Source organism: Zootoca vivipara, chromosome 6, assembly GCF_965207765.1.
Source record: "Zootoca vivipara chromosome 6, rZooViv2.hap1.1, whole genome shotgun sequence".
NCBI lineage: Eukaryota > Metazoa > Chordata > Lepidosauria > Squamata > Lacertidae > Zootoca > Zootoca vivipara.
Genome location: NC_142589.1, coordinates 17,103,725 through 17,130,316, shown reverse-complemented (window position 1 = coordinate 17,130,316; position 26,592 = coordinate 17,103,725). Strand labels below are relative to the sequence as shown.

Sequence of the window (26,592 nt, the reverse complement as noted above, 5' to 3'; positions counted from 1 at the left end):
CCACAGTGTGCGGTAGGAAACATTAACCTTTTGTTGTGTGCTGGGAAGCAGATGGAGCACTTTGCCTCCACGTTGCTGATGCCATCTCTCTGTATGTCACACACTGTTCATACCCAGTGGGTGCCTGCTACTCAGCAGAGTTAGGTGCATGTAGCAGCTTTAGAAATGCTTGATCTTTTTCTTCTTCACATCCAAGGAGGAGGTAAGATTACAGTTGGGCAATTGTTCACACATGCAAGGTGCCTAATAGCAGATTACTGAACTTTCTTTGAAGAAAGAAAATGATCAAAGATCATTTGATCTTATCACACAAGACGACGAGATTGTGGGAGGGGGGGATGCACAGGGGAATCACGCTCAAGTTAAGCCTTCTGTCTCCTCATAATGGAGATGCTTCGTTTCTCATGAATTGATATAGCATAGAGCAGGCTTCCTCAAACTCAGCCCTCCAGATGTTTTGAGACTACAATTCCCATCATCCCTGACCACTGGTCTTGCTGGCTAGGGATCTTGGGAATTGTAGGCCAAAAACATCTGGAGGGCTGAGTTTGAGGAAGCCTGGCATAGAGGGTAAGGCTGCACATACACATACATTTAAAGCACTTTGCTTCCACCAAAGAATCCTGGAAACTGTAGTTTGTTAAGGATGCTGGGAATTGTAGCTATGTGAGGGGTAAAACTACAGCTCCCATGATTCCTTATTATTGTTGTTGTTGTTGTTGTAGACCTCCTTTCCTCTGAAGATCACAGGGTGGTTCACAACATAAAAACACAACATGAGATCCCAAAATGCATAATAGAAACAAACCAATAGCCCTTCCCCTGTGTGTGTGTCTGTGGGCTGGGTTTTTAATGTAACTTAAATGTATGATGTGTGTGACATTTCAGCAATAAATCAGGAGATCTCCAGTTTTATTCTGGATCTGCAGAACTTTTTCTGCCCTGAACTTACTCGAGGGCTTTATGCAAGGCTCCCTCAGTCCCCGCATCTGCAAAATAGAACTGACTTAACCTTACAGCAGAAGTGGGGAGCATGTTAGACTCAAAGTCCGATCAGCACCAGCCTGTGGCCAGTGGTTAGGATGATGGGTATTGTAGTCCAACAGCATTTGGATGATCACAGGTTTCCCATCCCTGCTTTGCAGGGTTGCTGTCAGAACTGCCACTAGATAACATATCTGAAGCTCTCAGAACACTAGAAGTGTTATGCAAAACTTAAGTATTATTGTAAGGGGCAAGCTAGGTGATATACATAAAAGTTTGTAAGAGAGTTTAGAGAGTTTTGGGTTGTAGTTCCACTCAGAGTAGACCTATTGAAGTCAGTGGAATGAAGTTAGTCATGCTCAATAACTTTAGTGGGTCTACTGTGCATTAAAGATAACTACTAGGTACAAAGGTGAAATGAAATCAAGCAAAATGTTCCGTTTTCATGGTTTCATACCATCATTATATCAGATTGTTAAGGAGAATAGGGCAAGATGGCACTGTACTGCAACCAACCCTTTGCTCATGGGACTAATTTAAATTTGACAGTAATTTCTAATGGCTCGGTTCGCTGAGGAGAAAGCAATAATAGGGCACACAAATGTGTTTAGCAGCAGGATGGGCTTCTGATTCATTAACCAAATGCAAAGTTATGATCATAATTTCATTCTGAGATAGAATAGTATAATCCTGAAGGAATTCCAATTATTTCTTGAAACTTATGGCTCCCCCTCCTATGCTGGTTTTGCTAAACAGCACCGTGGTTACGTGAAGTCCTTGTTTGTTTTGTTCTCCTTAACCTTTTGATGACACTCTTCTTCTGTTAAAATTATGAACTGCACTTGACTTCATGTTCTTTCCATCTACTAAATTCTACAGTTAAGGATTCTAAAAAGTTGCTACAGAGCAGGGATTGGAGGAACCTGTGGCTCTCCAGATGTTGATGGACTCCAACTCCCATCAGCCCCAGTCATCAGGGATAACAGGCTCCTATCTATGCTGTAGAGTTAGTACAGATGCCCGATAACTGGAGTAGTCCACACATCTCTGCAAATGTTTTCAGCTCAGAAAAAATGCACATTTGAAGGATGCTTCATCATAAAAACAGACATCAAATTTGATTTTCCAAATGGTTATTTCAATGCTAGCCAAAGCACAAAAGGCTGACTTGCTTGTTGTTAGGCTCATACTTGTCAATTCTTTCTAGTTGGTCTCAGTTCTTCACACACTGATACTTTCTGATCTGTGGTACTTGTTTAAGTAGCCAGGTGTTCAAGAATGACCCAAGTGCACTCTCTCCACTTTCCAGCAACAGGTGTTCAAAGGCACACTACCTCCAATTGTGGAGACCAGGGGTCAGCAAACTTTTTCAGCAGGGGGCCAGACTATTTTTTTTTGGGGGGGAATGAATGAATTCCTATGCCCCACAAATAACCCAGAGATGCATTTTAAATAAAAGCACTCATTCTACTCATGTAAAAACACCAGGCAGGCCCCACAAATAACCCAGAGATGCATTTTAAATAAAAGGGCACATTCTACTCATGTAAAAACACTCTGATTCCCGGACCGTCTGTGGGCTGGATTTAGATGGCGATTGGGCTGGATCCGGCCCCCGGGCCTTAGTTTGCCTACCCAGGGTGGAGACAGAACATAACTATTGTGGCTAAAAGCAATTGGTAGTCTTGACCTCCGTGAATTTGTTTCTTCCTCTTTTAAAGCCATTCATAGCTAGATTGTAAACTAGAAGTCTTCAGGTACATGGGGAGCAGTATGTAACTCATCCCCAGTGATGAGTCGGCTAGCTGAAGTCAGCAGATCTATGTGCTTAAATTTGTCCACCGTGCCCAATAGGTCCTTCAGCATCACCTGACATCCCATGTTAGGGGGAATCATGGGCTGCAATGGCAAACACCCTGCTGGGATGACCTGAGACCAACAGCTCAAGTCTCCTTGTAGACCTGGTTGGCACCATTTTCCAGAGGAAGAGGACGAGGCAGGCAGATGTAACCATTCTCCCTTGCTCCTCTTTCTGCCGGCTTACTCAGAGAGGGCAGATGAAAGGCAGAGGTAGCAAGAAGGAAGAACACCAGGAGCAGGGGAAATTAGCAGGGAAACGGGCCTCTGCAGGTGCCCAATGATGTCTGCTACTGGTACGAGTCCTGGACAATTAATGTGGCCTTGTTCACACCTGATAAATCAATCTCCTGTGTTTTAAAATATATTAGTTACAAAATGTTGTAATACATTTTCTGTTCCTTTTTTTTTTAACTCGCAAACCTGTTTAAAATGGACTGAAAGGTCTGCAAAAATGCTGTCCATGGTTATTGTCATTCAAATTGTGTAGATGTTTTTAAGGAGATTGAAAGGGGAATGGACACTTTAGGGACGTAATTGAAAGACATTCTGTTAATATAAACTGGCAGAATTCTGAAAACATAAGCCTTTACCCCTCAAGGCACCATAATTGTTTCTCTTTTTTATGTGCTAGGTTTTAACATTCATTATTTCCATTTTTCTTCTTTTCTCTTTCTCTCTCTTTTTCCCTTTAATGTAATAGTGCTGCCGTGTTCCGCCTACAGGCAATGCAGCGGCGTGTGTGTGTTGAACTGGGAAATGAAAAGGACCTTGAGTCAAAAATTACTGCAATACTGAACGAAAGCCTGTAAGTTTAAAGAGCACAAAAGAGACAGAGGCAGGATTGATCATTATGGTTTTCTATTAATCCAACCTAGCAATTTAGCCCTGAGTCCAGAAAAACCTACTTAATGTTTTTTGGGGTTTTTTTTTGAAGTGGAGGAATTAATCAATAAGTATGCAAATGTGTTAAGGCCTATCGCTTGGGTGGAGGGAAAATGTGAAAAGACAACCACCCTCTTAAAGAAAGTTTGAATTGCATTGTGGAAGCAGTTTTATTTATTTATTTACTTGTTTGTTTGTTTATTTGTTTGGTCTCGTGGCATAATGGGTAAAACTGAAATGCCTAGAAATAATTTTTCACATCATGTTGATTCTTTCCAGCTGTCATGCACTGGGTGAATCTTCTGGTCCTTCCTTCCCGCCCCCCTCCGCAGCAAGAATGTGAGGTGGCAGGGTGGAAGCAGAAAGTACCCCATCTCCTGAACCTTACCTTGTCTTTTCTGTCCTCAATGCAATCCAAAATAAACTTGCAGAAAGAAATCATGTATTTTTAAAATGTAGCTTTGATTTAGCTTATTAAATGATTCTTTGGATAATTTAAGTGTTCAACATATATATTTGTAGAAAAAGCACTAGTTATTTTCTCTTGCACCCATACAATTAACTGCTTTGTAAATGAAACTTTGATACACAAGCTGAACCAAATGAAAGCAACTGTTAGTATTAAAGACATTTGGAACTGGAAGGGAGCTTAATGGGGTCATCCCATGCCCCGAAAGAGGACCATTTCTATCTAAACGATTCCCAACAGATGTTTGTCTAACCTACTTCTTCCTCAAACTTTCTATGATGTTTTGATGGAGCTCTGCCAGGCTGCACTGGTTTGGCCTGCTTCTCCTTTTGCAACAGAGGGAAGAAAATCAATCTTTCCTTTTTCACACTTGAGATAGAAATTGCCTGAAAGGGGAGAAGAGGCAGTGTGGTATTCTGGTTAAGAGTGTTGGACTAGGATGAGAGAGGAGTGTTTGGGGGGCTGAATTGTCAAAATAATGGCTGGTTCAGCAATTTATGTTTGAGCTGGAATAATAGTCAACACTGCATGCTCTTAACTGATGCCTTGCATGTTCGAAATCATGCTTTACAGAAATACAAGGTATTTGTCTTTTGAAGGGAGAAAAACCCAATCCTTTTTATTTTTGTCCCGGAGGTCACACCACTGCTGCAGCCACATCAAAGCGAGTCCAGGATGAAGGGCTTATGACAGAGCTTGAGCAGCTGATTAACCAGAGAGCAGCCTGACTCCTGCAGCTGAATTATATAAAAAGCTTAAGAAACCTTGGCACTTTTTTTTTTGTAGTGTGATGAGTGGCATATGCATTTTTTTAAAATATTTTTTTAAAAAAACGGCTGTCAAAAGTGGCCTCAGCTGGCCCAAGCTAATTCAAAGAGGTGGATGAAATTGAGGGTTTTAGTATGTGGTATCCAAAAGATCACATGTGATTATTCTTTAGGCGTTGCCTTTGGGTTATATGTAGCCAATGGTAGTCCTACTTAGAGTAGACCTAATGACGCTAGGAGACATGCCCGGCGCCGTGGTGTGAGGGATCCCTCCAGCGCCCCCCGCCCCGTTTCCCAGCGCCACCCAGCCTGCTGTAGGGCTGGCCCTGGGCCAGGGGGCGCTGCCCGCCCCCTGTTGCGACGCCCCTGCGCGCGGCGGAGGCGGCCCCAGGCCTGCGCACCTCCGGAGAGCGGCCTGAAGCCACTGAACAGTGGAGGCGCGCCTGGGGCAGCCTCAGCCGCACCTCTCAGCGGGCGCAGCGGCGCCCCTGGTGGCCTGGCACCCCGCGCCACCGTGGGCAGGCCTAGAGCCGGCCCTGCATAACCAACTTCAGTCTATTAGTTTCAGAAGGTCTACTCATAATAGGACTTGGTTAGATACAACCCACTAAGTCTTTAGAGGCTTGCTCTTGGGTAAGCGTGCATAGAATTGTAACATAAAACATTTCCCACATTATGAAACCAGAATAACCTAAGTTTTGTAATGACGAGAAACAAGGGGCAGCTATGAAAAAATGTTGCTGTATCAAGTGCTCCAGGGTTCAAAGTAGCTAGTCATGCCTGGTCTACGGATGCTCCATTCCGTACTCCTGCCCACTTGATGTTTGGTTTTTAAGCCCTGAATAGCTAGTAAGCATTCTGTTCTCATTGAGCATGATGCATCCTTATTGGGCTGTTGTATTTGTGTTTGGGAGGGAAAATTATGGCTAATAAGGTGAAGGTGGTTTCTCTGTTCAGTAGCTGAAAAGTGAGTTTTGCTTTCATGGCATTTCTATATTGTAATATTTCATTTTATTTTCCACTGTCAAATATTTTTAATCTGTGACTTGGCAAGCTTTTGCTTGATTTGGTGTGTTACTGTAAGCTGAAGTCAGTTTGGGGTGGGGTGGGGAAACGCAGGATGGTTCCCATCCACAAAATAATGTTAACATGCTAGCAAATTGCTCAGTGGTCAAGTCAGCAGACGTCCTTAATTATTGCTTGTTCTTCCTTTGTGTGTTTTTACAAGACTCGAGATGTGGAAGATTGAAATTGAGCAGGGCAATTTTTCTGAGCTCCGTAACCAGATCAAACAGGACGAGGAATATTTGGACCAGCAGAACCAAATGCAAGCAGCAGAACGCCTCCAGAACCAGAAGAACCGAACTTCACAGCTAAACCAGAGGTGGCTGGCCATGGAAAGGTAAGTGAGTTGTGTGCTGCAGTCTTCCCCAACTTAGGGCCAGCCCCTCCAGATACTGCTAGACTAAACTTGGAGTGGGAACCTTGGGCCTAGGGGGCAAATATGTCCCTACTTGCCACTTTATCAAACTTTGTAACTCTCCCCAAAGCCATATCCCTTCTTCTCAGACCACATCCTGCAGTGGGCATGCTTTGCATCCCCCTTGAGTGTTTTTGCCTGGCTGGAATGTGCCCTTAAACTCTGATAGCACCTCTTGCTTGCTTGCTTGGAAGGAGGATAGAGAGAGGTGTGTATAGAAACATGCCTACTGTATAGAGGTAAATTTTACAATCATTGCTCCACTGGCATGTGGTCCCTAGAAGGCTGCCCAGAAGGGAATGTAGCCTTCAACCTGAAAAGGTTCCCTACCCCAGGACTAAACCCTTGACCATTGGTCACACTGGTTGAAACTGATGGAGGTTTTATTCCCAACAATACCTGGAAGGTACCAGTGCAGGAGCCACTCTGGAGTTGTTCCATGAAGTCTCCCCATCCATGTTTCTCCCTGGATTTTGGAGTTCTAAATTACCTGTCCTAGTTCTCAAGTTGCAACCAATGCAATAGGAACCTTCTGTTGGTTTTTCTTTCCTAGTGTTCTTGCCTCAGTATACTTCAATGTAGCTGTCCATTTCTCCAGCTCCTTCATATCTTTTCCCCTTAGTGATGCATACTTGTATACTGATAAATCATTATAAAATATGAGATCATCCTTGAAATATGCGATGATGGAGCAAAGTATGTTTCTTCTTGTTCCAGAAGACAGGAGCCAAACTAATGAGTTCAGATTACAAGTGAGATGATTTTGACTAAACATTAAGAAGAACTTCCTGAACTCATTTCCCAGGGGCAGGCTGAGATGCACTCAGCCTGCCCCTTCTTCACTTTCACATACCTGCTTTATACAGCCCACCTTTTTCCTGGTTGGACTGCCCACCTGAATGGGACCTGCTTGCTTCCAGATCACCAGCCTGACAGCAAGCTCAGTTACCTTCTGAAGGTCCTGTCACTGCTGGATCCAGCTTTTTTGTGTGGTGGTTCTTGGGTAACATGTTTTTAGTGGGCACCAGCTCCTTACTGCTGTTGATGCTGCTGCCACCCATTAACTTGCCTCTTCCTTTAGTCTCAGCAGCATCAGCATCCAGGGAGGGAAGGCAAATTGGACAAAGGTTAGTGCTCCTTCTTGCTCCTCTCTCTGCTTGTATAGGGCAAGTAAACAGGCAGCAGGAGCAAGGAAGAGGAGTAGCAGGGCTAGGATTAATAAAATGCCCCTTCTGGATTGTGGACCTTGGCAGGTGCCCACAAAAACCAACCCCTAACACCAGCCATGGTCCTACTAACTCAAGAATATAAGCCAGGCGTACAATGTTGTTTTGTTTTTAAATCTGTGTTTTGCTTCTCTATAGAAAAATACAGAAAGCCAGGGATGATTATGAGCACCGTCTTTCCAAAGCATTGGAAGATGCTCAGAGGAACCATGAAAAAGCAGTCAAGTTTCTGAAGAAAAGTTTGGGAAGGTTTGCCATTTGCACTTCATTAAAATTTTAAGTTTTCAATAACAACGCTGGGAATGATAGATGCAGCCATGAACTTGACTGGATTTGCTCCTCCAATAGGATCCGTGACAAAGAAGCAAGCAAGGAACAGAAAAACCAGGAATATATGCAAAAGAGGATGGAAACTGTTTTGTCCCTGAAGAACAACATATCTTACAATCGGGTATTAGCTTTATTTTGAAGTTCTTTGATTTTTCTAAGCATGCCTTGGAGCCCTTGGGTAGACCAGCTTTCCCCACTGAGGAGTCTCTTTTAGCATCCTCTTGACAGGACTACACAGTGGTTAAAGTGTTGGGCTAGGATTCAGATCAACCATGAAGCTCAGTTGATGACTTGGGGCCAGCTGCTGTGTCTTAGCCTAACCTACAGTACCTTACAAGGTTGTTGTGAGGATAAAGTTTGTGTGTGCAGATTATGTGTATTGCTTCAAGTGTGGAGGAAAGGAAGGATATATATGTAATAATTACAATCTGCCTTCTAGCAAGCACCAGTGTTGCTATTATATGGAAGGTGGAGAGCATTTGAAAAGCTGGAACGCTTGCAACCTGTTTCAAGTCCAGTGGAAGCTCACTGGCACCTTGATTAGATTGGAAATGGATCGCACTTTTAAAAACCAGTTTTTACTCTGTATTGAAGTCAATGTGTCTTCAGTTACAGGTAGGTAGCCGTGTTGGTCTGACGTAGTCAAAACAAAATAAAAAAATTCCTTCCAGTAGCACCTTAGAGACCAACTAAGTTTGTAATTGGTATGAGCTTTCGTGTGTATGCACACTTCTTCAGATACCGAGCTTTCGTGTGCATGCACACTTCTTCAAATACCGTGTTTCCCCTATTTTAAGACGTAGTCATTTTATAAGACGTAGCAGGATTTTTACACTTTTGCGGAATTAAGCCATACCCCGAAAATAAGCCATACCCCGAGCCAGCGGAACCCAGCATGCCGGCCGCGGCAGGAAAAGGAGGGCTGCTGGGTTGGTGCCCGGAACCGGCTACTGCTGCTGCTGCAGCAGCGCCACTTAGAATGAGACCGCCGAGCGCCCCAGCAGCGGGACCGACAATGTGCCCAGCAACACAGCACGGAGCGCCCCAAGCCACAACAGCAGGAGGAGGAGGATTCAAAGGGCTGGGTCCCGGAGACTCAGGGCGCTCCGCGCGCCGCCTCCTCTTTCTCCCGCGGCTCAGCACCTGGAACTGGTTGCTGCTGTTGCTGCTGCTGAAGCGCCGTGCAGCTCTCTATCCGTCCTCGCCCTCAACTGCTAATTTCTCCCTCACACACGGGCGGGGGGGGGGGAGAAACAGGAGGAGGCACAAGCACCGTGCGCTCGGCCCTCTTTCGGTGCTCGCACAGAGGAGGCATGAACACGCACGCAAGAAAGGATGGGTGGGGGGAGGAGGAGAGCGGTGTTTGTGACACGCTCGCGAAAGAATGGCTGAGCGGCCGTGCGCACGGAACGGTGTCTCTCCCTCTGTGTGTGTGTGTGAGAGAGAGAAAAGGCGGGGAGCGAGGAAAGGAGACAACTGGGGCGGGGAAGAGGAGGAGGAGGCTTTCCGCAAGGCGGAGGACTGAGAGGCGCTACCAAACAGGAAGCGCTGCCACCGAGCCAGGAGCCGCTCCGCGCTTCCCTCGGCAAAAAAGGCGCGACCTGCAGCTGTCACAAAAGCCTCCCCGAGCCCAGCTGACTGGCGGCTGTCAGAGCGCAGACAAGGAAAAGCCTGGCGAACCGCTGACAAGCGGGTTCAAGCCGCTTGTCAATGGACTCAACAAAGGAGGGGGAGGGAGTGGAAGCCTCCGCACACAACAGTACCCCTCCAAAGGCGCCACAAGCCAGCCCTAAAACTGGACACGTGGCCTGAGGCGCGCGAAAACGGCACCCTGCCGCCCAAATACCGGTAGCTGGTGGCGGTTAGAGCGCTCCCGCTCAGAGCGCTAGCCTAGAGCACGGAAAACATGGCAAAAGCTTAAAATTAGCCCGGCCACTAAAGCGCTCCCGCTCCCAGCGCAAGCAAACGGAGCGTTCTGGACTGCTCCCCCTTCAAGCAGCTAAAAAGCCGCTCAACGAAGCCTATGCAACCGAAAAAATTACCCCCCCCCAAGGCGCACCCCCCAGCAGGGAACACGCAGTGAAGGTACGGCACTAGGAGGATGAGGGGGTGGGAGTGGGGGTGGGGAAGGGTTAGGGTGGGACAGGGCGGGGATAAGAAGGGATTAGGAAATCAAGGAAACACAAGGGAAACGACGATCCAGCAAGCCTCCTCCTCCGGCTCCCAGAGGCTCGGGGCGCTCCGCGCGCGCTGCTGGGCGACAACCCGGCAAGCCGCCTCCTTGTGTTGTAAGAAGACTAGACTCAGCAGCAGAATAGAAATAAATGCAAAACTGCTTGAACACACCAAATATTTTCCTTATTTTGTGTATCACTTTGCATCTTACTTAAGACACCCACCGAAAATAAGCCACCCTGTGGTTTTTTTGAGGAAAAAAGTTATAAGACGGTGTCTTAAAAAAGGGGAAACACGGTACACTGAAAAAGAAGTCACCAGACCCTTATATATAGTGAGAGGGTGGGGAGGGGTATTACTCAGAAGGGTGGTGGGAATGGGTGATTAACTGACTGATAGCTGTTGATGACTGTTAACAACTGCAATTGGTCTTACAGGAAAAAGCAAGGGGTGGGATGGCTAAAAATAGCTTTATCATGTATAATGAGATATGAATCCAATATCTCTATTCAGACCAGGTCTCTGAAGAATTGTGCATGCACACGAAAGCTCACACCAATGACAAACTTAGTTGGTCTCTAAGGTGCTGCTGGAAGGAATTTTTTTTTAATGTGTCTCCTTGATAACGGGGGCCAGTAGGGCAAACTTCGACCCTATGCCAAAGGCCCTCTTGTCCCAAGGGTCTTCAATTGTGGGTTGATGTCCTTCTGTCTGGCATGTTTAAATATGTAGTGCTCTGCAAATTCATATTAAGTTTCTTTGTTGTGGAACTGTGCACAAATGAATCTAACCCCTCCCCTGCACCAATATGTAGGAAAAGCTCCGAACTCAGCAGGCCCAGAACAAAGCCAACTTTCTTGATGCTCAAGAGCAAGAGCAGAAGATGAAGGAAACCATCGAGGCCCAAGGACACAACGTCACCCGGGAGGCTTTTCTCTATAAAAGACAGGTGGAGTTTGAGAAGCGGAAGAAGTGAGCTGCCACTTTTTTTGGGGGGGGATGGTAGTACTTTTTAAAAAGGAAAAGGAAACTATTTGTGTCTCTTGCAATGAAGATATGAAGTCTCAAACTTAGAGGAAACTACCAAGTGAACACTGGGTTATATAATATCTAACTCTGGAAAGGTGTGGGAGGCATTGCATCACTAAAGACAAAGATTAGATGAAAGTTTTTATGCTTTGCTTGCTGGGTTTATTAAAAAAAGAAAGGAAGGCATTGGCATTCTGCATTAAGTCATTTATATTATTAGGTGCTGACTTTCTAGGGATTCTCTGAGAGTCATCTTAGGCTGCATAAAGGTACCTGTAAAAACACATAAGATTGTCACCCCAAAATTTGTTTAGCCTGACTCTCCTCTAATGAGTCCAATGTAACATACAGTTTGTGATTCTTGTTCCTACTCTCATAACTTGGCTACACATGCTAGACCACACCCTAACTCCAGCTGCTGATAGTAGAGGAGTTCCAGGGATTGCTTACCACAACCAGACCCCTTACTCATGAGGTGTGTGATGACTTTGGGTCTGTGGACACATGTTGCATTGTTACTCTGCAGCCTGGGCTCAAGGACAGAGCGGTGGCTTCAAGGGTCCTTCAGCACGTGTCAACCCACAGGACTCCTCAACGGGATCCTTGGCACCACCGGAAGGAGACCTGGCTTGATCCTCAAGGTCCTCAACTGGTTCGTTCTCTGAGAACTCAGTGTCTGGTACCAGGAAAGAGCAAGTCACAAGTCACAACAATGGAGGTTATCAAGCTCCTGGCATCTGTTGGAGCTGATCGAACTATGGGCTTGATGTATTGGGCAGGGAGTTGGACTAGATGCTCTACAGTGCTCCCTCAAGCTCTAAAAAGTCATTTTGCATGAGTCCCATTGAAGCGAAGAGCACATTTAATGTTCTTGCATGTCTCCTGATAATTTCAGTGGGTCTTGCCCTGCGCAGGACAAGTTGGATGGCTTGAAAAGAGGATTAGACACATTCATAGGATAAGGCTATCAATACCTACTAGCCGTGATACAGCTGGAGGCAGTGATTATTCTGAAAACTGGTTGCTGTAAACCACAGGAGAGGAGAGTGCTCTTGTCCTTGAATCCTGCTTACAGGTTACCCAACGTCATCTGGTTGGCCGCTGTGGGAACAGGATGTTGGATCAGATGGGCCTTGGGTCTGATCCAGCAGGCTTTTCTTATCATAGAAACAGAAAATTGTTAATTTGAAAGTAACCTTGAGGCTCATCTACTCCAACCCCCACAATGCAGAAATCTCAACTAAAGCATCCATGACAGATGGCTATCCATTATGTTTTTAACCTCGTGGATTATGCCTTCTATATTAGAAATGCTTATTTTTATGGGGAAACGTTGCATAGGTGATACACGCACACCTTTTCTCTCTCTGTGTATATATATATATATTACATTATAACTAAGTAGAGGCATATAATCAATGCTCCTACAGCAGCTTAGATACTCTAAAGTGGGAGCAGGCAGGTAGCCAGATGTAAAGCTACTGCTTCTTCCACCCACAAGTCACCCCAATAGCAAATCCTTGAAGACTTCCCTGGCACCTTCTTGCTAACCATCTGGAGCTTCTGTCTCCTTCACTGGCTAGATGCAAACTGCAGAATAGTTTTTGAGCAGGTGGGGCATTGATACAGATTCTAGTAGCTAACAGGTACTAGATAACACAGGTTTACTTAGCTGGCACAAAGTATAAAAAAGCCTTGAAAGGGAATACCTTGCCTATGCAAAGAGAATGCTTGCAGCACTGTATGCCCATTCTTTTTTTCTCTAATCTATAGTCTTTTTTTCAAAATACAATAAAATTCCAGCTGTTTAGGTGAAGATGAAGATCTGACGGTTCATTAGGGCTCTTAGTTTGTGCATATTTGCTTTCAATACAGGGAATTTGAGGAACAGCAGAAAGCAAGGAAAATTGAGATTGTCAGTCAGATTTTGAAGGAAGATGCTCAGATGGAGAAAGTGAAGAAGCAGTCATGCCTACAGACCCTGAAGAGCCAGGATAAGCTTTCTGACGCTGTAAAATGGCGCATGAAAACATGGCAGTACATCAAGAAAGCATGTGATGATGCAGTGCGCACTGTTCCACAGGTAAACAGAAGTGCAGTAGCCTTTGAAACTAAGGCGGGGAAGTTTTTTCAGCCCAAGGGCCACATTCACTTCACGTCAAATTTCCGAGGGCTAGATGCCAGTGGTGGGCAGGGCTAGAGGTAAAAGGGGGTGGAGCAACAAATGCATTTTTTTACCTTTATATATTAGTCCAGTTTCTACAAAAAAAAGCACTTCTTTATCCTCCTTTCAGACAAGCGATAGGCATTGTTTGGGTTCTCCAGCCAGGCAAACATTTGAGGTGCTAAACAAGGGCCAATGAGGGCTGTGGCCTGTGGAGAGTTCTGAGGGCCAGACAGACAGACCTGGAGGGCGGCATTCGCTCCCCACACCAGGCCTGAGGTTTCCCACCTCTGTCTTGAAGGGCTGATAAATCAGTGGTATGGCTGTCCTAGCTTGAAATGCCTGGAGTTCCTTCCTTTGTTGGGATAGGGGTAGGTAAATAGTACCAGACCTGTAGGGCTCCTGGTTCAGTGTTATTTCCACTTTGGGCTCCTTTTGGGAGGAAGGGCTTGATAGTAAGTTAATAAATAATAAATAAGAATCCATTTAGGAATTCATTGGCGTAAGGTGTATTGCTGATGGCCACTAGTTTAGATCCAGATTATAAAGAATGCAGGATCTGTTTTAATTCTAGAAACAGCAGCTATGTCTTGGTAGGGAAGAACAGACTTTATAGATTGGGACTGTGACATCCACTGTTTCCACCCTAAAAACCAACTCTTCAGAACTACTGTTTGCCACTTAAATTTCTATTTGTAGCAATGACACCTTTGGAGATAAATGATAGGAGGAGGGGGAAGGATCACCCTCCTTCTTATACACCACAATCCTGATCCAATATCCCTCCCACCACTCACTATTTCTAGAAGAAAAACAAACCCTAGGGAATGCATAATCTAGCCTGGGTCTTGGCACCTAACTACATGTGATGTTAACAGTGTGATTAGAAACATCAGATGCTGCTTTATCAAGTCAGATTCATTGTTCTGCCTAGTTCAGTATTGTCTACACTGACTGGAAGCAACACTCCAGGATTTCAAGCAGAATCTCTCCCAGCCCAAAGTTGTTGGTTGAGCTTTATTTGCAAAATCTATTTTAAAAAGGAAGTTTTGGAGCTATTTTTAATAAAATATGCCAAAATCAAGACTACCGGCATTGGTTGCAATACGTCTGGATTTTCCTGGACATTTCAGCGATTTCCTCCTGGGCACTGCTTCCGACTGCATTATTCTGGCTATGTCCAAGAAATTCTGGACGCATGGCAACCATAGTCAAATTAGACAAGTTAATAAAAGGTGTATAAATGGCTAAGATAAATGGTTAATAGCTAAGAACTTCCTGGTTTGGTGATATTATTTCACCAAATGCAATTTGATGCATGGGTGCTATTGCCTTAGTGCCCATAGTCTGAGTTTCCTGGAAGCTTCTAATTGGTCACTGTGGAAAGCCAGACTCCTGGACTAGTTTGGGCTGCTCTTGCTTAGAAATGCATGATATGTTGTTTTGTAATATTGTCAAGACTTCTAGATCATTTGTCAATGTAAAAAATAAAATAAATCTCCAGCATTTTCCCCCTATGTAATTTTAATCAGTAAAAGTTTCAAGGTGGTTACTCTGTTTCACCAGGGTAGCTAGCCCGTCACTGGTGTTTTTGTCTTGCAATAGAAACATTGGCGTTCTCCTTCACCTTGTACCTCAGTTGATGACAGAAACTTCCTTATGGGGACATCTCAGGAGATACCAGTAATTGCAGAAAGCAAATACCGAGAGGAGGAGGAGGAAGAAGAAGAAGAAGGGAACACCAGGGATGAGTCTCTAGCAAAGCCAGAGTTTACAGGAATTTGGGACAAAGAGTGCAGCATCCCCCAGGTTCATCATGCTTTACTTGCTTTTTTGTTGATTTTCATTTGGTAGGACCACACTAGATCTCCTTCAGCAGAAGAGGTTCTGCTAAGATAGGTTACTCCTTTTGTCACACGGGCACGTGCCATATCAGTCCTTGAAGAGTCTTACCCTGTTGTTGTGAGAGACCCCACCCACTGCTAGAGATGGGGGAATTTGTCAATTTTGGTTTCTCTCAGTTTCATATTTCTACTTTCAGTTCTCCACATTTTCATATCTTGTTTGCATTTTTTAAAGTTTTCATAAAAAAATATCAGCATTTTTCTGTGCATTTCCCTAACTAAGTTCTACTCAGAGTAAACCCATTGAAATTAGCAAACTTTAATCAGTTGTGTCTATTAACTTTAATAGGTCTACTTTGAGTAGGACCGGCATTGGCTATAACCCACACCTCAATTTTGCCTAATGTACTGATTTTTGCAAAACAGTTTCCCCTAATATAATGCATTTTTGTATGTTATTTGTACTAATGTATACTTTTGTATGCACAATTTATCCCAGTATAAGCATTTTTCTGCTTACTACTTTGCTGGAGAACTGCATTGCAAAATTCAGAGAACTGTGAATCTCAAAAGATGGTTGTGTTTCAGTTTGCTTATTGCTTCAGGAAGTAGAGATTAGATAGCTTTTTAAGCGTATGGTGTAGATATGACCCTAGTTTGCATGTTGAATTAAACCATAGTTTAATTGAATGGAGCAGGACAGAAATTGTCTCTCCTTACATGTCTGTGAAGCTGGCCCTCCCAAAGGACCAGTATATCAATGGTTTTCAGCTTCCTACTATTCTGGGAATTGATGCTTCTCTCATGCCATTTTCAAACTGGCTCCCCTTTGCCTCAATTCTGTTTGGAGAAGTGTTTTGTTTGCCAAAACTCTTGTTAGGATGCTCTGTTTGAAAGGAGCTGAGGTCTGGGACTATTTTCAAAAGTGTTTCTTCTCCTAACTGGGGGTGGGGGGTAGGGAGAGATATCTGGCTTAGTCTTGCCTCAGAGATTTGTGAAGACACATATCACTTCATGTTTGCTGGCTTGTTTGACTGTTGCGACTGAATATGACATTCTGTTGAGTTGGTGATGGAGATGATTTCATGTGGAAAAAAAGAAATCCCTTTTCACCCTGCGCTTGAAACAACAGAGTGACTCTTTAGAGCACTGCAGCAGTGTTAAAGGCTTGGAAGACAAATGAATAATGTACATTCACAAAGTGGAAACCTCTGTTTCACTCTGTTGCCAAGAACCTTTGTGTTCTGTTCTCCAGTGGCTTTTGGGAGACAAGTGTGGGCCAAACTCTGGCCCAGTTTGCACATTGTGACAAACCATAGTTATAGTGGTTTACAATGATAGGGCCTTTTAAAAATCTGTCTCCTCAGTAGTGTATGGATGGAACATATCACAATCCCTGGCTTAGGACAGGATTTAGCTAATGAGTATTATCAGCAGAAGCTCACGCATGGGTGTTTGCTTGTACAACAGGGATCCCCCCTGTGCCTCCATGAGGGGTTGTAGTAACCCTAAAAAGGCTACAGGGGAGGAGGGGGAATGTTCCCCTTCATGGTTACATTGATGGATCAATCAGAAGGGTACACTGTTGAATTCTGCCCCTAGTGGTATGTCTGAACCAGGGATTGTAGTTTTGTTTCTATGCTGTACTCTTGTGTGCAAACAAGGCCATTATGTGATACAGAAGATCAGCCAGGAAGATTTGTCACATTTATTTAATTAAAAAATATATGGCAGAAATTCTTCTCACAATTTGAATCCCCACTGATTTCCACATCATTTTCTCAGTTTACAATCATGGTATTTGAAGCTGGAGTGGGTGAGAGGGTGGGCTTCTGTATGTTTTACCCAATGGGACAATTAGCAACTTTTTTAGGGAATGAGATTAACCTTCTCTTCCCGGTGCTGTGGGCCTCTCTGCAACTGTTAACTAAAGCCCTGCAAATAATGAATAGCCTTAGCAAAAAGGGGGGAAAGGGGGGGATATCCCCCATCTTTGAAGTAATGTAATCATATATCTCCTCCTCCCCACTATGATTTCACACTGTTCAGGTGCCAGATGTCGGTTTAGACTCCAAACCTGTTGGTGCATCTAAACTGGAAAAGGAGATATTTTCTCAAAACTTGGAGAAGCTGCATAGTGGAATTATTCGCAAACATAAAGTCTGTGGACTTGAATTTAAGGGGTGTCCTTTCTATAGCAAGCCAAGCCTCATTCACTTTAAGGTTAGTATGGGGTTTCTGTGGGGGTGGGGGATAGATCAGGGCCTGGTGTTTTTTTTTATTTTAACAAACAACTTTGAGTTTACAGCTCTAGAAAGAATAGAAATGGCCCATTGACTTTCATACTGTTACAATATGCACAAAACAGGATTTCCTACTCTAGCAAAGTTCAAGTTTCTTAAATTGATGATGATTAGGTTTCCATCCCATCCTTCCTCCATTGATCTCAGAGCAGTGTACATGGCCCATTTTTATCCCTGCAACAACCCTTTGAGGTAGGTTAGACTGAAGGCAGGGAGAGAGACAGTGAGACACTGACCCATGGTCAAACAATGGGCATCATGGTTGAGTGGGTGATTTAGTCCAGCACTGCAGCAACTAGACTGTACTTCCTCTCCAATTCTGTTCATCTAAGAAATCTTAGTTGATTAATCAATATCACATAGGCATAGCCTTCCATGCTGCATGCATATTTCTTTATTTGTGTGGAGCAATGTCTTTTTATATATATACAAAGCATCATACTTAAAGAAAGGGGAAACATAAGGCTCTGATATTTCAAAAGGTATGCAACAGATTGACTCAAAGATATTTAAGACACAACAGATTGAAACATATTGTGCATTCTTTTTTAGGTTCATGCCAGAAATAGGGAGCATATGCCTCTCCAGATGTTGCTGGACTACATATCCCATGATCCCTGCGTATTGGCCATGCTGGTGGGAATTGCAATCCAACAACACCTGGAAAGTCATAGGTTCCTCCACCCTGACCTATGGCTGTTCATGTATTTAAAAATAAATTTTAAATAGATCTTGAGCCCAGTTGATCTTTTCTAGCCAATCAGGTTGCTTGTAATTGATGTATTTCATGGATTAATCAATTGCAGAATGACCCTGTTTGATGGAGCTATGAATTACCGCTACAATTCCATACCTGAGAGTAAGCACAATTTATTACTATGGGACTTTATTTAAAAAATATTCACAGGTTTACACTGTAACACAAGGATGGTGAACCTGTGGCTTTCTAGGTATTGTTGAGCCACTATTTCTGTCATCCTTGACCATTGGTTATGCTGGCTAGAGCTGATGGCAGTTAAAGTCCAACAGCACCTGGAGGGCCACAAGTTAGCCACCATTGGTGTAGGCAGTCTTAGAAGGGGTGTTCCCTTGTGTGTGAAAGAAGGGGAATGCTTCTTCTAAGATGGTGCATGCTACCTCCCGTTAGTTAGCTTTTGTTATTACAATTGTTTTTAAAAATAAAAGTACACTGCCAAATTAATCCCTGGTGGAATCAAAAGAACAATTTATAATTAACAATGCAATCCTATACATGCCTACTCAGAAGTAAGTTCAATAGAACTTAGCCAATGGCAACAAGAAAGCCTTTTGATTCCCCTGACTCTTGTGTGATATGAGGGCAGCTCAGCCAGTCACAGTCAATGACATTTCTATCCACCACAAAATCTCTTAGTGTGTTAGAATACCACATGTTTTAATTCTTTCCAGGACTTTGACATTGGTAAAACCTATAAAAAGAAGATGGTTTTGATCAATGCTTTCTATAGCATTAACTACTGCAAGCTGGTGGGAGTCAGTGAACACCTCAAGGATTTTTTCACAGTTCAGTAAGTACATTTGGTTGGATTTTTGCTTCTTCTGGGACTGGGGGTGCAGGGGAGATGGAAAAGAAAATGAGCAGTGGCACTTGTTAGACCTTACAGCTTCCCAGTTGGATGCTTCAGCCACTGCTAACTTTTCTGAAGGCCAGCAATGCGGCAAATGACCATGGTAGTAAAGAAACAGGATTTTCCATTACTGCAGAAGTAGGGAACCTTTGATCCTCCATGTGTTGCTGAACTACATCTCTCATCAGCATGGCCAATAGTCAAAGCTAATGGGATTAAAGAGTGGTAGGCCAACAAAATATGATGGGTCAACGGTTCTCGCAGTCTGTGGGTTCCCTGGGTCCTAACCAGGGTTCCCTGGGTCCTAGCTTCCCCTTGTCATCTCCTGTGACAGAGATGGAAGAAGCTTTGGCCCTTCCTCCCCAAGATGTTGTTGGACCCAACTCCCATCAGCCTTAGTAGCATGTCCAGTCGCCAGATATGCTGGAAGCTGGAGTCCAGCAACACCTGTAGAGCCACAAGTCCCTGATCATTGTATGTGAGGAACCTTTGGTCCCCAGATATTGCTGAACTGCAACTCCCAGCAGTCCCAGCAGGCATGGCCAATGGCCAGGGAGGTGGCAGTTGGAGTCCAGCCACACCTGTAGAGCCACAGGGGCCCCCTGCATTGTTCTACAGAAGAAGTTCAGAATTTACTTCCGAACAAATATGTTTAGGATTGTATTTTAATCAGGGATGCAGAACCCGCAACCCTCCAGAAGTGGTTGGATGATAACTACCATCAATTTCAGCCAGCATGACCAATGAACAGGAATGATGGGTGTTGCAGTCCAACTACATGGGGTGCATGTTGCCAATCCCTGTTGTTGTTGTTGTTGTTGTTGTTTAGTCATTTAGTCGTGTCCGACTCTTTGTGACCCTATGGACCAGAGCACTCCAGGCACTCCTGTCTTCCACTGCCTCCCGCAGTTTGGTCAAACTCGTGTTGGTAGCTTTGAGAACACTGTCCAACCATCTCGTCCTCTGTCGTCCCCTTCTCCTTGTGCCCTCAATCTTTCCCAACATCAGGGTCTTTTCCAGGGAGTCTTCTCTTCTCATGAGGTGGCCATAGTATTGGAGCCTCAGCTTCACGATCTGTCCTTCCAGTAAGCACTCAGGGCTGATTTTCTTCAGAATGGATAGGTTTGATTTTCTTGCAGTCCATGGGACTCTCAAGAGTCTCCTCCAGCACCACCATTCATGAAGCTTGATTTATTTCCTTTGGTACCTGAAACTTAAGAACATAATGTTGATTAGCAAATTCATATGGTGAAAGCACAACTTTATTCCTGTGTTGGCACGTATTAAGCAAGCACGTGGCTAGCATTTTCGACTACATCCTCTTCTCGACAAAGATTACATGCTGCAGCAGATTTGCTGCTAGGGGTGGCTCTTGGAAAGAAAAGATCTGTGTGGATTGAACTCGGGCTCTCTAATACTCTCATCTCAAGTTGAAAGCTGTAAATTAGCAGCTTATTACAGTGACCGGTTTTAGCCAAGCGTTCAGAAATTATGCTGTAAATCAAATGACAACTTGACATCTTACTTTCATGTCATCCTTTTAAGAGTCCCAATCAGGGATTGGTTTGCCAGGCTGGATTATTCCCTACCCCACCCCGGCCGCCCTGGAGGCAAGAAACTCTACCTTTGCATGCTTAAAAATAGTTACAGTGGTTGTGTGTCATGTGACAGAGCTCTCTCTTCTTATGCTAAAGATGCACAGCACTGTTACACTGGTGTGTGAATTATCAAATATCAAATTCAGAGCAATAATAATGATAAATACCGTATATTCCGGTGTATAAGACGACTGGGCGTATAAGACGACCCTCAACTTTTCCAGTTAAAATATAGAGTTTGGGATATACTCGCCGTATAAGAAATACGACCCGGCGCATAAGATGACCTCTGACTTTTGAGAATATTTTCCTGGGTTAAAAAGTGGTCTTATACGCAGGAATATACAGTACTTGAAATGTATAGAATACTTTCAAGAGTTCAATGTATGTTGCATACCACCACTGCATGTGACCCATAGTTAATGGTGTATAAGCCAGTTTTCCCCACTTTGTTTCCCCGCCTCAAAAACCCCCAGGAAAAACAAACAAACCCTGTTTTAGCATTATGCTTGAATCAGGGATTATGGTTTGTTTTGTTCCAAAGATATCATAATTTGTAGCCATGGCTTACCGCTTTTGGTTTGTTTATTTTTTTATTTGTACATTTAACAAGAAAAAAAGAAAAAGATGAAATAAAATTAAAGAAGAAAGAGAAGAGAAAAAACATTATATATATATATATATATATATATATATATATATATATATATATATATACACACACACATACATACATACATACATATATAATAAATCTAAAAGGTGCATGTGTGTGACTTCCAACCTTTCTCCGAAACCACTTGACCGATTGCATTCAAATTTTGACACAACATCCCAAACGAATACGCGAGGTATCTTAGGCAATTCGCGTAGAAATGTCACACCCCCTCCTCCTCGGTCACACCCCAATGGCCGTCTCGAGCCCACCTCCGACGTACCCCAACGGCCGCCTGGAGTCTACCTCCGACACAGGCCACACCCCAAAGTCACCGCCACTGGTGCCTCCAACCCACCTCCGACACAGGCCGCACCCCAAAGTCAGGCTGCGGGCAAGAGACAGACCGGCTGCTGGCACCTCGAGAGCCAGGTCCCGCCCATTGCCACTTCAGTCAACATCGCAACCTCCATTCCAAAGTCGCCACTGCCACCACCTCCAGAACAAGGGGGGCACTCACAGGGATGTGCTGGGGGTGGGGGGAGGAGACTCCACGATACCTCATGGGTCGGGACAGGGTGGGGATGGTCACAAGGATGAACCCACATCGCTACCCCCACCCCAAAGTCGCCGCATCCCCCGCCTCCAGAACAAGGGGGTGGGGCCATTTATAGGGATGTGCAGGGGATGGGGGGAGGATACTCCACGATACCTCATGGGTTGGGACAGGGTGGGGACAGTCACAAGGATGAACAGGGGTAGGGGGGAGAGTGGGGGGACTCACAGGGATGACCCGGGGTGGGGGGAGGAGGGGGTGCAATACCTCATGGGTAGGGAAAGGGTGGGGGGAGTCACAGGGATGACCCTGTGTAAACAGAACACGCATAAAACATTTCAACAAAATGAAGGGCTACTCTCAAGGTAAGGGGAGTCTGAGGATCCATTTAACAGACTGACCCACAGCAACGTGTGGCTGGGCCAGCTAGTGATACATAAAAATACTACCAAGAATACTACTAATAGACCATCATCAGTTCACATCATGAATAACAGTGATCATCTGTTCATGAATCTTAAATTAAGCATATAGATTAATATAAGACTTCCAGATGGCCAGATAGGTATCCATATGAGATTGATACAGATAAGAAATATATCTGAATGTAGCCAGGATTTTATTGAGAACAACCACCCATGATGTGAAGTAAAACATGTACGTCTTTTGAAAATTGCAGAGCAGTTCTTCAGCCCAGTGATGTGTGCAGAAAGGCACGTACCAGGGTAAAGTGTGCATTCTAATAGGAAAAGTTGTTTTGGAAAAATGTTTTTGTTAGGAGAAATTTACTGATAATTTTAATGATAATTTTTTAAAAAAATTTGAACAGTTGTTGAAATATGGGGAACTGAATTTGAGATTGAAAAAATTAGAAACTGAAATGGACAGATTCACCTATCCCTAACTTATTTTTAAGACCATTTCTCCTTTATTTTAATAAGGACTGTAAAAGAAAACATTAAATCTGTTGTTGCCTTTGAACACTGAATAATAATCTCTCAAAGAGCAAATGTACTAATGTAGGTCTCAAAAAGGTCTCTGCACTGAAGTTTCAGTAATTTTCAAAATATATGCGAATTTTAAATACCTGTCAGTTAATTTGGAAAATGACAGCTGATTCATTTTTAAAAAAACCTTGATTGATTAAAATGATTTTAGTCACATCTTTTGCTTGCTGCTGTTACAAGAACAGCACAAATAAGTCTTTCAAATGGTCATCTAATTCTGTCTTTCATTTCCCACTGTAGCTTTGATCCTCCGGGCCCAATGTCTTCTGGACTCTCTTGCGAAGTAGGGGTGACCTTTAAACCTATGGTAGGCGTGCCATACATTCATCCTGATTAAATGGCATTTCAAATTTCATGATAGCAAAAGGATTAAGTGAAGAGTCACACAAGGTTGATCTGCTTTTTGCAAACTGTGAAATTCCATCATTCTGTTTTATAACTGTACCAGTCATAGAGAGCTGACATTTTGAAATGTTTTCTTGTTGAACTGAGGAAGAATTAGGAGTATAGAAAGCTATCCCCCCCCCAGGACAGAGTATTTCTCTGTCCCAATGTTAGCCACTCTGAATGACTGTAGCCCTTCAGGATTCCAGGTACTGCAATGGAATGTTGCTTTATCATTGGTGTGCAGAATTTCTTTTGATTTAAAATGGAGATTGAGGCAACAAAAGTTTGTTTGGGATTACTGGACTCCACAGCACCTCCATAGGAAGGAATTCAGACAGTTCAGACAGGTGTTGCTAATGGAGCACTGAAATTGCTGCAGTGTTTTCTTTCTGATCAGAAATTACTGCTCACATCAATGTTGTCTTGGATAAATCCTTGACATTTGTGAATGTTCATAAGCTCCTACATTATACTCTTGTGGAGTGGGGACTAACAGATGGACATCAGAAGTGAGTCCTGAGAATCCTGTAAGGTTGGAAGGAGAAATACCCACCAGTGATTTGAAGATCTCACTGACTATTCTACATTTGATTGTGTGGTTCGTAATCATCTGTTTCGTTCAGATACTTTTATGGGCAACCTATATTCATACATTTAAATCAGGATTGATGGAATATTGTTACTAATGTTATCTGGCAATGGAGTTCATTTTTAAAACTATTTCTTCTTTTTCTTCTGTTTTATTTGCAAATAAAAAGTGATATTTTTAAAAATGGGGGGGGGGGACCTGGAACTTGCTGCATGAGCTGCAGTCCCTCCCATAAATGCATCTAAAGAGGGACCATGGAGCAAATGCTTCCCTCCTGTTTGCTTTAATAGACACCTAAGGCAGGTGTGGCTATACTTTCAGCCATAGCCAACCAGCAGTGGCAGTGTCCATTCACAATGTTACATGCCCTACTTTCCCATGCACACCTATTGGATATACCCACAATACTACACAAATTAGCAGATGTAGGAGTTTGGGATTAGAACCCTCACATAGAAGTTAAGGGGCTTTAACCCTTTTGTTTTATGCAGATGTTCCAACCTGGGTGGGACAGGGGCGGCATGCCTGCAATTTGCATTAGAAGAAAAAACTTCAGTTGGTGGGAAAAGTTTCCATTAGTGCAATGCAAACAGCAAGGATTCACTCAGGGCTGCTGTGGGATGATAAGAGTTTAAATGTGAGGCTAGTTTGACCTTCAGTGTTTTTATTTAAAACCAAGCAAGGAGCAAAGACATGTACCAACCAGGCATAAACACTAGGGGGCATGAAGCAGGGAAAGGGTGCCTGGGGAAAGGGTGTGTGGCTAGGTGAGACTTTTGAGGGCCAGTTAGGGAGGCTTGAAGGACCGCATTCTGCCCCCAGGCCTGAAGTTCTTCACCGTGGTTGTATACCCACTAATACAGCTTTCAAGTTGACATCCATAATAGATATAAAGCAGTATGAAGTTATAGCAATTAAAAAAGAAAAAAGAAACTACAGCCCAATTAAACAGTGTGTAAGTAAACAATAGCACAGTTGCCAATAAGAAGTGCTTATGGACAGCTGATACTGATTATGGTTAAAAGCTTATGCAAATAGGACTGGGTGAATCTGCCTTAATTCCAGAGCTAGGGCTATATAGGGAAAGACTGTAATACTTGCTGTTATCCTGCAAAACATTGCACACTTTTTATTAACCCCTTAAAATAGTCTAAAGCAATGCTTAATTTACTGGCGGGTATAACTAGATTCTGATGGGCATTTTTTGTTTCCTTTTAAGGTAAACCAAGATCTTGAAGGAGAAGTCACATTTTTATCTCAGATCGGCTCCTTCTCAATCCCACTCAAATGTTCAACCAAGAAGAGTGTGGTGAGTCCAATACCTATCCTTGAATCTTTGGATGAGACAGCCCTGTTTCAGGAAATAGGAATGAAAGTAAATAGAGGGACGGAAAGTGGTTGCATTCTCTCTCCTTTTTAATGCAGCAAATACACACACCATTTATTCTAGAGTAAACACAATTTCTGCATATGTTTTGGTGACTTTTCTGTGGAACTGCAACCCAAGTCACTTGTGACTTCCTGTTGTGCACAGTTATAAAATGCTGAAGTAGTAAAAGCAACGCTTAACATTTTGTATAGCACTTTACAGGTGTTCCAAGTACCTTAAATTCATTATCCAGTTGCAGCAAACGTTGGTAGCTACTGGTACTGTTAGGGCAGAAGACAGCCAAAAGTAGGCGGAGCCAGAGTGAAGACTGGCAGAGCCAGTTCATTCATTGGCACCTTCCTCCGAGGAGCTGAATGTCCCCTCACAGGACCTTACCCGTTCTGAGGTGCAGGAAGCACAACAAGCAAGAGGCTTTGGGACAGAGGAGGGGTGCTCTCTTCCAACCAGAGGGCTGGCCCACTAAGAAACTAAAGTTATCCACAAAGTGGGGGGCAGAGCCCAGGAAAGGTAGTGTGGAGGCATAGTCTTAAAAAGGTTCAATCTGCTCTTAAGCTTTATCGGAGCAAGTTGTTTCCTTGGTGCAAGAATTCAAGATTTCATCTAACTTAAGTAGGGAGGAGATATATCTGGCCTTAAGAAGAATTAGACCAGTCCCAAGCCCTGGCTGTGGCTGAGCTGGTGGTGACCACGGGGTTGTAGAGCACCACCGTCTCTCAGCTTCAGGAGGGAATGAAGTGGCCACTGGAACACACGGGCTGCTCTGTCCTGAGGGTGCCCACCACTTGCCAAGCCCAGTACCGTCTCCTGGTGAGATTTCCTGAAGTTTGAGGCTTGCGTTCCAGAATGCTTGGCTCCACCCCTCCTCCCCTTATTAGCTTCCTTTAAGAAAGCTGCTGCCTTGTAACTCTAATCAGGTCAGCATAGCAGCGCTCCAAAGCGGGAACAGCTGTTGTCTCCATAGCTACAATGAGTGGAGCCTTGGCACTCCTACACACACCAGTCTGTTGGTATGGAGAGTGTTCCAAGCAGAAGACCATGGAGTAACAGAGAAGTGCCCATTTTCAGGTGATAGGTTTGGCTATTTAAGAGTCTCTAGTTCTCTAACAAAGAGGGTGAAGCATAGGGAAGGTGGACAGGAGACAGAAGCTCAGAAGGCCTCAGTTCACCACCGCCTCTGTTGAAGCAAGTGTCAGTGGCAAGTGGGGAAAAAGCATAAAAGGAGAATTTCCTGGATGCCAAGATCCAGGTTTAGGGCAAGTACTCTTTGGTGAGAAAACCCCAGCAGATACT

The 26,592-nt window shown here is 43.9% G+C and overlaps 1 protein-coding gene across 3 annotated transcripts in view; it reads left to right on the top strand.

Moving 5' to 3' along the window:
- The window catches only part of CFAP74 (cilia and flagella associated protein 74), an 80,577-nt gene that overhangs the window by 8,784 nt on the left and 45,201 nt on the right, over positions 1–26,592 (top strand). For all 3 annotated transcript variants that reach the window (XR_015950454.1, XM_060276180.2, XM_035120977.3), the window contains exons 6-16: positions 3,545–3,649; positions 6,191–6,364; positions 7,807–7,917; positions 8,017–8,119; positions 10,988–11,145; positions 13,078–13,285; positions 14,972–15,175; positions 17,260–17,433; positions 18,942–19,060; positions 23,177–23,243; positions 25,132–25,221. Coding sequence is in view for 2 of the 3 variants with exons in the window: in XM_060276180.2 (XP_060132163.1) it covers positions 3,545–3,649; positions 6,191–6,364; positions 7,807–7,917; positions 8,017–8,119; positions 10,988–11,145; positions 13,078–13,285; positions 14,972–15,175; positions 17,260–17,433; positions 18,942–19,060; positions 23,177–23,243; positions 25,132–25,221 (1,513 nt within the window). In the remaining variant the exon portion in view is untranslated. The remainder of the gene's footprint in view (positions 1–3,544; positions 3,650–6,190; positions 6,365–7,806; positions 7,918–8,016; positions 8,120–10,987; positions 11,146–13,077; positions 13,286–14,971; positions 15,176–17,259; positions 17,434–18,941; positions 19,061–23,176; positions 23,244–25,131; positions 25,222–26,592) is intronic.